The sequence below is a fragment of the Musa acuminata genome, chromosome BXJ1-3, assembly GCF_036884655.1.
Source record: "Musa acuminata AAA Group cultivar baxijiao chromosome BXJ1-3, Cavendish_Baxijiao_AAA, whole genome shotgun sequence".
Taxonomy (NCBI): Eukaryota; Viridiplantae; Streptophyta; class Magnoliopsida; order Zingiberales; family Musaceae; genus Musa; species Musa acuminata.
Genome location: NC_088329.1, coordinates 31,660,001 through 31,673,961, shown reverse-complemented (window position 1 = coordinate 31,673,961; position 13,961 = coordinate 31,660,001). Strand labels below are relative to the sequence as shown.

General features: G+C 41.4%; 1 protein-coding gene and 1 pseudogene across 1 annotated transcript in view; one reads left to right on the top strand and one right to left on the bottom strand.

The window, feature by feature from the left end:
• Positions 1 to 10,546: 10,546 nt before the first annotated feature.
• Positions 10,547 to 12,844, top strand: LOC103978191 (protein LONGIFOLIA 2-like; annotated as a pseudogene).
• The window catches only part of LOC135624761 (ATP sulfurylase 1, chloroplastic-like), a 3,902-nt gene continuing 2,764 nt past the window's right edge, over positions 12,824 to 13,961 (bottom strand). The window contains exons 4-5 of the mRNA XM_065128688.1: positions 13,305 to 13,391; positions 12,824 to 13,216 (exon numbers count right to left, since the gene is read on the bottom strand). Coding sequence (XP_064984760.1) covers positions 13,079 to 13,216; positions 13,305 to 13,391 — 225 coding nt within the window. The 3' untranslated portion in view covers positions 12,824 to 13,078. The remainder of the gene's footprint in view (positions 13,217 to 13,304; positions 13,392 to 13,961) is intronic.

Here is a 13,961-nt window from a genome sequence, read left to right as displayed (position 1 = left end):
TTATGGCGGAGCTATCTCAGATCAAATCACAGCAAGAACAAATTCAGAATCAACAAGTTGAAATTTTGAAGACACTACGACAGATGAATGAAAAAATAGATATCATGTATCAGCACTGTGGATTACCTCCTAAGGATTAAATTGATGTATCTTTTTATTCTGTTCTGTTTGCTTTTAACAACAAGTTCAAGTTTGTCATCAATTGAACGATAACTGATCTTTCCTTTTAGATAACTACTGTTTTAATCTGCATAAATGATGATGTCTTTTGGATAAACTATTTCTGGCAAATTTGAATGATGAACTTTGATAAATGCTAAACCTTTTTCTATGATCATCAATTAGCTGGCTTATCTCTTTTCGTTGATGACAAAGGGGGAGAAGTGATGACTAAGTGATGACTTACACCATAACGATAGCATGACTAATATGAATTACAAAAACTTGTGTGATATGAATGTCTTATATGCCTTGCAAATCCTTGAAAATATCACAAGATTGATATCATGAAATTTATATTGAAAATCTTTATCTTCTGTCGTAGCAAAATTCGTCCCTTATCATTTAACTTATGATTTTCATCGAAGTTTCGTACTTACTATTGTGTAATGAGGATAACGATAAGTTCTACGATTAGAACTTATCGGGTTATGCTTGAATCCAATGGGATGGAATTCAAAGTGCTTTTTATCTTCTCATAATATGGCATATAGATAGGGGGAGTTATGTTTAACTCCGTCATCAATTGATTGTCATCATCAAAAAGGGGGAGATTGTTGAATCTCGGATTTTGATGATATAATCAATTGGTGGGTTAATTGATCTAATCCATATTATTGAGTTAAGTGTGCAGGATTAACTACGATAACCAAAAAACATAAAGCAAGGATACTGGAGTCGAGCTCGATGGACGTTTAAGAGACCGAAGAATCACCGGAGATGCTGCCGGAACCAACCGAGAAGAAATCGGGAACGTGTCGGAAGTTCGCCGAAGAAATCGTCGGAGGCTCGCGGAGATCATCGAGAAGGCTCGGCTACTCGTTAAAGTCATCACAAAGATTGGGAGCTTGCAGGGAGTCCGTCGGAAGAAGTTCGTCGGAAAGCTCGCCGGAACAAGACTCGACGTTCGCGGTTAAAAAACTTGCTTAGGATGTTTTTTTTGTGTTATGTAGTTCACCTGTAATTAGGATTAGGATTAAGAGATAATCCTATATCCTGGTTAGAGGCCAATTGGGCCCAAAGTCAGATTTGATTTGGGCTAAAATTAAGCCAAACCAATGAATCGGAGAGCCAAGCGGTGGCACCGCCTGGCTGGGCGGTGACACCTCCTTGGCTGGGCGGTTGCACCGTCCAGCACCCGAGCGCTAGGCGGTGGCACCGCTTGGTTGGGCGGTGGCACCTCCAACACCGAAAACCCTAAGAGAATTCAAATTTTGGAGCCCAAATTTGAATCCTCTTGAGGCCTATAAATACCCCTCAAATCTCAGCTGAGGTTACAACTTTTGAGAAGCATTTTGATTGAGAGAAAAGTCTTAGAAAGTCTTAGCAAGTCTTGTTTTCAATTTGCTAGAGAGTTCTCCTCCTTCTTTCTTATTGAAAATTTGTAAGAGGTTGAACTGCTTGTAAAGGGTTGTAAGAGGGGTGTTTACCCTTCCATTTCAAGAGATTTGCTAGTGGAAGGTGGGAGCCTCATCGAAGAGGGGCATCGCAAGTGGAGTAGGTCATTTGACCGAACCACTCTAAAATTCGGCGTAATCTCTGGTTTGCATTTTATTATTGTCATTTACATTACTGCAAATCTTCTTACTGCTTTAGTTCCTTATTACCCTTGCTACGCAACTTTAAGAATACGCTTTCAAGTTAAACTTGTCAAGTTCCGTTCTTATCGTACGAAAGATTTTTCTAAAATCGAAGTTTTAATCCGCTGCACTAATTCACCCCCCCTCTTAGTGCCGCTCCGATCCTAACAAAAGTAATATCAATGACAATAAAAAGGAAAACAAAAATGTAAACCAACTTTTATAGTGGTTCGGTCGTCGTGACCTACGTCCACTCCCGATTCCTCCTCTATTGAGACCACCGACATCCACTAATGGTCTTCCTTCAATAGGTGAAGACCAACTACCCTCTTATAACCTTTTTCTCTTTTTCATAGGTATAATCATTAACCCCTCTCTTAAACTAAAATCAACACTTAGAGCTAGAGGAGGGGAACTCTCAAGATTACAATAGTGTTTTCCCCAATTTATGTTCTTAGTTCCTATCTTTACTGAGCAGGGATGAGTGAGATATTTATAGGCCCCAAGTGGCTTCAAAAAGTGAAGCCAAAATTCAAATCCTTAAGATTTTGGGGTACTAGCAGTACCACCACTAGTACTCTTTGACACTAGGCGATACCACCGCTTGACATGATCTTGGAGATTGTGTCTTGGAGACTGAGCTGCTAGTGGTTCTACCGCTTGGACCGACTGTTGAATCTTGTATTTTGATGATGAAACCAATTGATAATTATGTTTATGTTTAACTGCATTTTGAGTTATGCAGGTCTACTCGATCAGGATTAGACAATTAAGGCAGGAGGAATTGACGTTGTGCCGGAGGAGATCACGTTAGGATATTGGATGGCAGAAGGCTTCGGATGTCGGGCATCTGGCCAAGAGCGGAATTACGCCAAGGATATCGGCGTTGCGGAGGTCAACCGCCGATTGGGCAACAAGCCGCAAGAGAGGATGATGTGTCGAAGAATCGGACGAAGCGCCAACCAATGACGTGTCGGGCAATAGAATGTCAATTCGCTTTATAATAATTGTCTAGATCGGAGTAGAGTTTTTACTTGTGTGTGCAGGATTAACTACGATAACGACGAAGACATAAAGCAAAACAAAGTGTCGGAGTCAAGCACGAAGGATTCATTGCGAGTTTGAGAGTTCGACGGAAGTCCGAAGGTTCATCGGGAATGCTGTCGGAACTAGCCAAGAATGAGTAGGGAGCTTGCCGAAGGGTTTTTCGGAAGCTCGCCGGAAGGTTCGTTGGAAGTTCGCGGAGCTTGCCGAGAAAGATCGGAGCTTACCGAAGAAGCTCATCGGAACTCGCCAAGATCAAATCGTGAAGTCTAGGAGCTTGTCGGGAGTCCGTAGAATGGTTTCCGAGAGTTTATCGGAAGACCACCGGAAGTTCGCCGGAAGCTCTCCGGAAGAAGTCTTGACTTACGGACTTTGTAATAGCTTAGAAAATGTCTTTAAATTCATAGTTAGTACGTTAATTAGGGTTAGGATTAGGTGTTAATCTTATAACCCAAGTAGGGGCCAATTGGGCCCGAGTTCGGACTGGTTTGGGCCAAGTTTGGAGCCCAACCAGTGAGCTGAACTCGGGTGCTGGGCGGTGACACCTCCTGGGCTGGGCCGTGGCACCACTTGGCTGGGCGGTGGCACCGCCAGCATCAAGAACATAAGAGAATTCAAATTTTTGGAGCCCAAATTTGAATCCTCTTGAGGCCTATAAATACCCCTCAAGTCTCAGCTGAGAATACAACTTTTTGAGCAGCAAGTGATTGAGAGAAAAGTCTTAGAAAAGTCTTTGCTAGTCTTGTTTTCAATTTGCTAGTGTTCACCTCCTTCTTTCTTGCTGAAAATCTGTAAGAGAGTGAACCGCTTGTAAAAGTTGTAAGAGGGGTATTTACCCTTCCCTTTCAAGAGATTTGCTAGTGGAAGGTGGGAGCCTCATCGAATAGGGGCCTCGCAAGTGGATGTAGGTCATTTGACCGAACCACTGTAAAATCGGCATAATCTTTGGTTTGCATTTACTTATTGTCATTTATATTACTGCAAACCATTTGCACTTTAATGTTATATTGCTTTGTCTCCGTCTTACTTATCTCTTCAAGTTAAAACGCACTCGAAACGTTTTTAAACGAAAACATTGCTTTTATCGTACGAAGTTTCTAAAAAGTGTTTAAATCGTGAAAAGTTTATCGCACTTCACTGCTGCACTAATTCACCCCCTCCTCTTAGTGCCACTCCGATCCTAACAATTGGTATCAGAGCCACGTTTTTCTACCTTGGTTTAACACCCAAATAGAAATGGCTCTTTACGGCTTTCAAGAGGGTCACTCTCTCATTTGTCTTCCCTTTTTCAATGGGACGGACTACACTTATTGGAAAACTCGAATGAGAGTTTTCTTACTTTCTTTGGATTTGAATTTATGGCACATAGTCGAAAATAGATTTGAAATGTCTTCTCTTCCAATGAACCATTGGAATGATTTGGAGAAGAAGATGTTTTCTTTAAACGCAAAGGCTATGAATGCCTTATTTTGCGCTTTGGACAAAAATGAGTTCAATCGGGTTTCTTTGTGCAAAACGGCTTTCGACATATGGCACACTCTTGAAATCACACACGAAGGCACTTCTAGAGTCAAAGATTCGAAAATCAACATTTTAATGCATGATTTCGAGCTTTTTCGAATGAAGCCGAGCGAAACCATTGTTGACATGTACACCCATTTTACGGATGTCGTCAATGGTTTACAAGCTCTTGGCAAATGTTTCTCGAATTTTGAACTTGTTAGTAAAGTTTTACGATCACTTTCTAAAGCTTGGGAATCAAAAGTAACGGCAATACAAGAAACAAAAGATTTAAATATTTTTCCACTTGAAGAACTTATCGGCTCATTGATGACATATGAAATAGTGCGTAATGCACATGATGAACACAATCAACACTTGAACCACCTTCCAAAGAATAGGAAGGATTTGGAACTCCGGACAAATGAATACCACTTGAGCGATGACTCAAGTGATGAGGACAATGATGAACTTGAATTTCGGACACCAAATCTTAATAAGTTCATTAAACAAAAATCTAAAATAAACAATGAACTTGAACGGAGGAAGAGGCCAAAGAAGAGGAAGGCAACCAAGGATGAATCAAAAACTTCCAAAGGTGAAACGGCGAATTGGGCTTTGACGGGCTTCGACTACAAGGTAAGTAACTCAACTCTCTTGAATTATTTTGAAATTACTTGATGTTTTCCATGATGCATTTTCTCTTTTCTTTTGAATAATTATTTTTCTTGAAAATTGTATGTTTTATGTTAATAGAATAAAATGTTAGATTTAAATAATCATATATATGTGCTTGAGAAGCAAGAATGTGTATTTTGATGATTTCCATATTAACCTTCAATGATGATGCATGGTTTTTATATGGAAGGCTTGATGATTTTTTTTTAAACCTTGTCTTTGGTTTTCAAACAAGATGTATGTTTTTGACATAAGAACAAAACTTGAGCATGCTAATATAAAGTCAATCACATAAATTAAAACTAAAGAAGTTTTAGTTATCTATAAGAATCATTCAAAATTATGTTCAATAAAACCATTGCATAATAATGTAATGAAAATATTAAACATTTTGAAACCATGTTTTAGTGTCATGCATAATGATCATGCTTAATAAATTTTGAAATTATGCATATGAATCCTGTGATTTATGGATTATTGATTTTTATCATAATGAAAGTGCCTTATTAATCTTTGTTGTAATAAATCTTACACTTTCGGTTTTAAACATTATACATGTTTTTATTTGGTATAAGTGAAATAAAATCATATGAATTGAAACAACTAAAAAGAGGAAAATATTTTTTCCTTGAAAATTTATTTTTCTCTATCCTATTGATCTTGATGTTTATTATGATAAATCTATGTATACCATTTTGAATCTCTTGAAAGTAATGTTGATATTTTGATGATTTTGATGATTTAAATTTGAAATGAGTTTTATCAAAATCATGATATTGATTTCTTGGAATAACATGAGATTACCTTTGATGATCATTTTGATTCATGGAATTTTGGATTCATGACTTGGTCTTACATTTGTTTATGAGATGGTTGAAATCTTTGTACGTTTGAATTCTTCCCTTCTCCTTTCAATTTATGCATGTTATATGTTAAAGATTTAAAACCATGTTTTGGTATCATGCATATCTAAGAAATATTGATGTGACAAATTGAATAAGTTGAAAATGAATGATGATTTTTCTCTTGAATATAACTTGTGATATTTTTTATATAAATCATCATTTTGATTTCTCAACATTCGATACATGAGATTTTATTATAAATCAAAATTTCTCATTAATCGATCTTCTACGATTTTACTTGATATTCTCTTGAGAGGAGATTTTCTAAATGAATCATGATTTTTCCTTGTGAGTTCTTGGAGTTATTACTTGATTTTTCTTTTAAAACAAGATCTCTTCTCCTATGATTTTTCTTGATATTTTATTTAAAGAAGATATTTACTATATGAATCATGTCTTTTGGTATTCAAATGATTTTATCCTTCATGACATGATTTCTTTGTATTTATGGCTTGCATGGCTTGAAATGTTTTGGTATAATGCATGCAATGATGAAATATTCATAAAGTTAAAATGATGTATGCAATACTTATGATAATGATGTACATGATGTATTTATTGCATATGATGCGTATCATGAATGCTTTAAATGATGAATGTTTAGTATCATGATCAACATGTTGATAAATGCTTAAAAATTTTAATGTTTGAGTATCATGTATGATATGCTTATTAATGATGATTGATTTATTTTTCGGTATCGTGCATGAAAAATAAGGTTATTGAAATTGTGTATGTTTTAATTTGAATATATAATGATGCACAAATAAGAATGATACTTACCTTTGTCATACTATGAAAATTGATATAAGGGTCTTCCCTTCTTTTTGACAATGACAAAGGGGGAGCAAGAATTTCTAGCGTGGACATCATGAAAAGAGGCAAACTAACTAGCTTGCACAATTCAAGATGAAAGCAAAAATTGCACTTCTCAAAAGAGAAGATGCAAATGTAACATTTGCCAAATTGTTTGCTTGCCTCATGTAAAACATTATCTCTTGCTAGTTTGGCATTTTTGCTAGCTTGTATGTTGCAAACTTGATCACTTTTTCAAACATTTTGCTAGCTTACACTTTGCAAAGAAAGCAAAAATGACACTTCTAGAAGAAAGAGCTTGTTATTTTGAACATCACAAGCTTGCTTATCTTAAGAAACAAAAATTACAAAAGTGCTATCTTGCCTATCTCAAGAAGCAAAACTTGCAACTTGCACATCGCAATAGGAAGCAAGAATTATGAGCTTACACAAGAAAGCTATCTTGCATTTGCTTTCGAAATTTTTGCTGGCTTGTATATTGTGAAACTTACATATCGTAAAAATTGCTAGCTTGTAGTCTAAAGAGAAGCAAAAAGTTGCTATCTCAAAAGAAGCAAATGTGCTATCTTGCCTATATTAAGAGGCAAAAATGCTAACTTGCACATCTAGCAAAACTTGACAAATTTGCATATTTCAAGAAGCAAGAGTTGCTTTCTTGAACATCTCAATATTGCTAGCTTGCATGATGTAGAACTTGCTATCTTGAACATTACCAAAAGTGCTATCTTGTATGCTGTAAAACTTGCATATCTAAAACTTGATAGCTTGAATGTCCTAAGCATGATTCATTACTTGCTAAATTTTCTAGCTTCAAAACTGCATGATAAAACTTAATATTATGTTTTTCATGTAATGAGTTGAACTTATATTACAAACACAAAGAATAGTTGTACTTCTACTTTTTGTTGATGACAAAGGGGGAGAAGTATGTTGATGACATGATATGCATAAGTCTATGCATGAGTTCATAATGACGTGTTGCAAGTATTCATGATGAATATTGCAATGACTTGAATTCAGTTTGAATTCAAGGTTCTATCAATATGGCATATTGATAGGGGGAGTTTGTTTAAACTCCAGGAGTCAAGTTTAACTCCGTCATCAATTGGTTGTTATCATCAAAAAGGGGGAGATTGTTGAATCTCGTATTTTGATGATGAAACCAATTGATAATTATGTTTATGTTTAACTGCATTTTGAGTTATGCAGGTCTACTCGATCAGGATTAGACAATTAAGGCAAGAGGAATTGACGTTGTGCCGAAGGAGATCACGTTAGGATATTGGATGGCAGAAGGCTTCGGACGTCGGGCATCGGGCCAAGAGCGGAATTACGCCAAGGATATCGGCGTTGCGGAGGTCAACCACCGATTGGGCAACAAGCCGCAAGAGAGGACGATGCGTCGAAGAATCGGACGAAGCGCCAACCAATGACGTGCCGGGCAACAGAATGTCAATTCGCTTTATAATAATTGTCTAGATCGGAGTAGAGTTTTTACTTGTGTGTGCAGGATTAACTACGATAACGACGAAGACATAAAGCAAAACAAAGTGTCGGAGTCAAGCACGAAGGATTCATTGTGAGTTCGAGAGTTCGACGGAAGTCCGAAGGTTCATCGGGAATACTGCCGGAACTAGCCAAGAATGAGTAGGGAGCTTGCCGAAGGGTTTTTCGGAAGCTCGCCGGAAGGTTCGTTGGAAGTTCACGGAGCTCGCCGAGAAAGATTGGAGCTTACCGAAGAAGCTCATCGGAACTCGCCAAGATCAAATCGTGAAGTCTAGGAGCTTGCCGGGAATCCATAGAATGGTTTCCGAGAGTTTATCGGAAGACCGCCGGAAGTACACCGAAAGCTCGCCGGAAGAAGTCTTGACTTACGGACTTTGTAATAGCTTAGAAAATATCTTTAAATTCGTAGTTAGTACATTAATTAGGGTTAGAATTAGGTGTTAATCTTATAACCCAAGTAGGGGCCAATTGGGCTCGAGTTCGGACTGGTTTGGGCCAAGTTTGGAGCCCAACCAATGAACTGAATTGGCCTAGGCGGTGGCACCGCCTAGGCTGGGCGGTGACACCTCCTGGGCTGGGTGGTTGCACCGCCCAGCACCCGAGCGCTGGGCGGTGGCACCGCCAGTATCGGGAACATAAGAGAATTCAAATTTTTGGAGCCCAAATTTGAATTCTCTTGAGGCCTATAAATACCCCTCAAGTCTCAGCTGAGAATACAACTTTTTGAGCAGCAAGTGATTGAGAGAAAAGTCTTAGAAGAGTCTTTGCTAGTCTTGTTTTCAATTTGCTAGTGTTCACCTCCTTCTTTCTTGCTGAAAATTTGTAAGAGAGTGAACCGCTTGTAAAAGTTGTAAGAGGGGTATTTACCCTTCCCTTTCAAGAGATTTGCTAGTGGAAGGTGGGAGCCTCATCGAAGAGGGGCCTCGCAAGTGGATGTAGGTCATTTGACCGAACCACTGTAAAATCGGTATAATCTCTGGTTTGCATTTACTTATTGTCATTTATATTACTGCAAACCATTTGCACTTTAATGCTATACTACTTTGTCTCCGTCTTACTTATCTCTTCAAGTTAAAACGCAATCGAAATGTTTTTAAACGAAAACATTGCTTTTATCGTACGAAGTTTCCGAAAAGTGTTTAAATCGTGAAAAGTTTATCGCACTTCACCGCTGCACTAATTCACCCCCTCCTCTTAGTGCCGCTCCGATCCTAACACCGACGGTACCACCACCTGACCAAACTTTTGGATCATTGAATGAGTCTTTCACTTAGCCCAAAATAGCCCCAATTTGGGTCTAGTTGGCTCTTAATTTTATTGGCCTAATTACATTCTAAACCAACCTAATTAGAACTAAAACTATTTCGATATAGACAATTATTACAAAACATTAATCATACATTGTCTGACATGTCATTGGTTCATCTAGTGATTTACTTACTTACTACTCTCACTAAGCTTACGAATGTGCTCTCTAAGTTTAAACGCTTTCTGATATGATTTTTATCGAACGAGATTTTTACGAATGTGCTCTCTAAGTTTAAATGCTTTCTGATATGATTTTTATTGAATGAGATTTTCAAATCGATGTTTTTACGAAAGCACTGATTCACCCCCCCCCCCCCCCCCCCTCCCCCTCTTAGTGTCGATTTCGGTCCTAACAAAATGTCGTTCACAGTAGTGGGCAATGCCGTGATGGGCAACATGGTGGCATATGCCCTAAAGTTGGCAAGTGACATTTGATGAGTAACTCACAATATATTATGCGTCAACATATGTCATATATAAGTAGACTTTAACGTTTGTTAACTCAGACTTAACGAGATTAGCTTATATACTATATTTTAAAAATATAAAAATTATTTTATACATGAATAAATCAGTCAAAACTACATGAGTTAAAATAAACCTTAATTCTAAATTATATAAGTCATTATATTAATAGTTTATTATGAATTCGAACTTGACGGAATGAATTTATATGCAATATTTTTTAAATATAAAAATTATTTTAAATATAAATAAACCATAAAAATAAAAAAAAGGCTATGATCAAACTACAATAGCTAAGGGGCTAAAATGGACAACCCCAATACCTAACACCTTCAATTTTGGTCTCGAATGCCTCTTTTCCAACGGTTAAAAAACCTTCCAATGCAATGAATCGATAAGTATTTATTATTATTATTTTTATTATTGTTATTGACGTAATAGTTATGGCTGTTAACGAGCAGATTGTGATTACCGGGGTAATATCGTCATTTAGCCGGTTTACCCACCCTTTAAGGCTCTTCGGCGTGAGGTCTGATGATCGAACACAAGCCGTCTCGCTGCTTTGTGTGCGTGAAAAGGAGACAGCAGAGTTAGGATTAAGAAGAGGGCGAGATCTGACTTAAGAAGATCGGTGTAGTGTCGCCGGACGGAGATGACGCCCGGTGTCGGCTACGGAGCCACCGAGGAGCAGCGCCTTGAGCGGCATGTGGGGTGCATTGCCGGGTTCCTCCAGCTGTTCGACCGCCACAACGTTCTCGCCTGGCGCCGCCATGCGACCTGCTCCGTGAGAATTTGTAAGGATAAAAGATGCCATTTTTCGTGCGTTTCGTTGCTGCTTTTCTAAAGGTTGGATGGCATGTTTCAGACTACCGGATCGACGCCCCCGTCCGAGAGGTCGGAGGTTTCGTCAGCGTCTTTATTGAAGGAGAGCCACCCGCAACCGTCGTCGCCGGAGATCCGGGACTAGGCGGAGTCGCCGCCGCGGCGGTCGCTTCCGCTGCCTCTCCCAGTCTTCGAGGCCAAGCACGGGGCGAGGATTAGGGATGCACTACGGCGACATCGAGAACCGGCTGAGTATGCGGGGAATCGACGAACCAGGGAAAGATTTGGAGACGCTGAAGCAAATCCTAGAGGCGCTCTAGCTGAAGGGCCTCCTCCATTCCAAGCCCTCGGATCACGGCGCCACCGGCCGCCGCATTCGTATCTACGATAACCAGGGCCCCGATCGTCATCATGAAGCCGACCTCCAAGCCTCCACGGCGGCCATCAAGCGAGCAGCAGCGGCCCAGATCCGGCGTCGCTCGTCGGAGTGCTCCGCCAGTCCGCCGCGAGCAGGTGGCATCGGTCGATCATAGCATCAGGGGAGGAAACGAGCGGAGTAATCGAGCTCCGAGATCGCCGGAGAGCCCGATCTCGCCGGTGCACCGGAGAGCATCAATTGCGGCAGCCCGGAGCCCGCTGTCCCAGCGGGGAATGCCGAACGTCAGCTCCCCAAAATCCAATCCGAAAAGGGCGGGGACAGATCTGCTGCCCGTCCGATCGCCGAGGAGACGAAGGCCAACGGCGAACGCATCTCCCATGGAGAGGGTTCACCCGCCGGCGGAGGACGATGCCTCCACCACCGTCTCCGAGAGTAGCATCAATGCCTCCTCTCGATTGGACTTCGAGGTAGTAAATCCCGCCAACTAATGCCAACACCAGTCTATACTCATAAACCCATTGCGTTAGTTTGAATCGAGGGATGCTGTGATGCAGAGATCGGGGCGAAGTTTGTTGGAACGGTGCGACAAGCTGTTACAAGGCATTGCGGCGTTTACGGAGGCGGAGCAGGATACCGCGGCGGACCAGCAGCCGAGCCCCGTCTCGGTGGTCGACTCGTCGACCTACCTCGGCGAGGAGGGTTCGCCCTGGCCCCTCGCCAAGCGCTCCATCGACTTCAAAGGTAAACGCCCTTTCTCCCTTGCCAGCTGTCGCGACCGTGGCGGCGTAGAGCAAGAACGGTTATTTTTTGATCGACTGCGGCCTCCCGCTTGACGTTTAATCACCGTCCATTTCCTAATATTCTTCGAACACTGATGCAATCTAGTCCGCAGATTAACTGGCGGACGACTGGAAAGAGGAGCCGTGGTCAACGTATGAAGTGGGCGAGATTGGTGCGCCCGTGGCAATGGACCCGGACTACGCCTACGTGTGCGACGTCCTCCGCGCGTCCGAACGCTACGGGGACGCCTCCGACGCGGCGTACGCGGCCCTGGAGAACGGCCGCTGCCGCCGACGAGGAGGCCCGGCCCGCTACCCGTCCAAGACAGCCCGTCTCCACCGCCGCCTCGTCTTCGACGCCGTGGCCGAGATCCTGGATCGCAAGCACCACGTGTCACCGTGGGACGTCTTCGCGCGGGGAGACGGGGAGGAGGGGGAGAAGGCGCTGCCACGGGTTTGGGCGGAGTTCCAGCGACTCCGGGAGCAGGTGGCGGCGGCGGACGATCACGAGGGAGCTGTGTGCGGGGCCGTGAGGAACGACATCGCAGCGGCGCGCTCCGACGGGTGGGTCCGGCCCGCCGCCGAGATGTCCGACGTGGCCCTCGAGATTGAGCGGCTGATCTTTAAGGATCTCGTCGCCGAGACCATCCGTGACCTTGGCGCCCGGGAGCCCCTCCCCCTTCACCGCCGCAAGCTCGTCTTCTGAAAACCCATGACAAAGAAACTTTGCTCGCCTGATGTTTGTTTGAATGCCTCTAGCGTTGTAGCCAAGGCCGTCTACCGGAGTGCAGATGTAAGAGTGAAAATTGAGGAACAGAACAATAAAGAGAAGATGGTTGCATATCCTCTGCTCTCATTTCCTCGTGCATCTGAATTCATCTAATACAATAAGATCTGACATAGTTCTACGACAAGCCGTGCCGTACACATCAAGTAGTTCACGGCTTCAGTCCGTCTTCTTTCTCACATAGTTCTACGACAAGCCGTAGTGTACACATCAAGTAGGTCAGGGCTTCATTCCGTCTTCTTTCATCAAAGGAATCGAAGAGTTGCCTGACGAGCAAAATCTTCAAGGATTCAAGCGGGAACAGCTTCACGAGACCTGTTGGTCTCCTGTGGGGTCACACTGTCATAGTAGTCCACTAATACTTTCCATCCACCAGGGCACATAAAGCCATCTGGGGGATCCTCTCTGTTCTTTGCGAGAGTCCGCATCTACAATGGAGAATTCAAGGAATCAGCAACACTTCAGGAGCATTCTCTATGGCATTGATTAGAACGTTCAGACGCAGAGTGGGGTTACCTTTGTACCAGAGATGAAGAGGAAATCCTGAGGTCTGGATGGATCAAAGAAGGCCATTTTCTGCTGCTTTTTGTCATAGGCAGCTACCTAAACTCATTAAAAAACAATTACTTGTAAGCCACATCAAGCCCTGACATATTTAGTAGATAAATCTTCTATGTTGCGTCGATTATCCATAAAACATGTGTTCCCAAAAGGTAAAGATGGTAATAAAACCTTACAAGATCATCAAATGATTGCATCAATGCTGAAAGCCTATGTAAAATCACCTAATGATCCATCATTTTCCTCAATTTCCAATGATGAAACAAACAAAAATAAGCCGTATTGACACCTACTTTGTAGTGCATACATAACCTTATAAATGTTGGCAACAAAAACAGTTTGTGATAAGATAAAATAATGACATTGATGTGAAACATACAACAGACAAACTAATAAGTTACTGCTGCATTTCATCATTTTTTTCATTATTCTGACCTTAACCTCTGCATTCAATTGGTGTCAGCAAGTAATGCATATTTATTACAATTTGCTTGCCTGATGTACTTAAATATAATTGTAGGTAGTAAAGATGTTCATCTTAATCAAGGAATAGAAGCTTATTCTCGATAAATATAGGCGATATGACCATTTTAAGCAATGTCTATTGAAGCT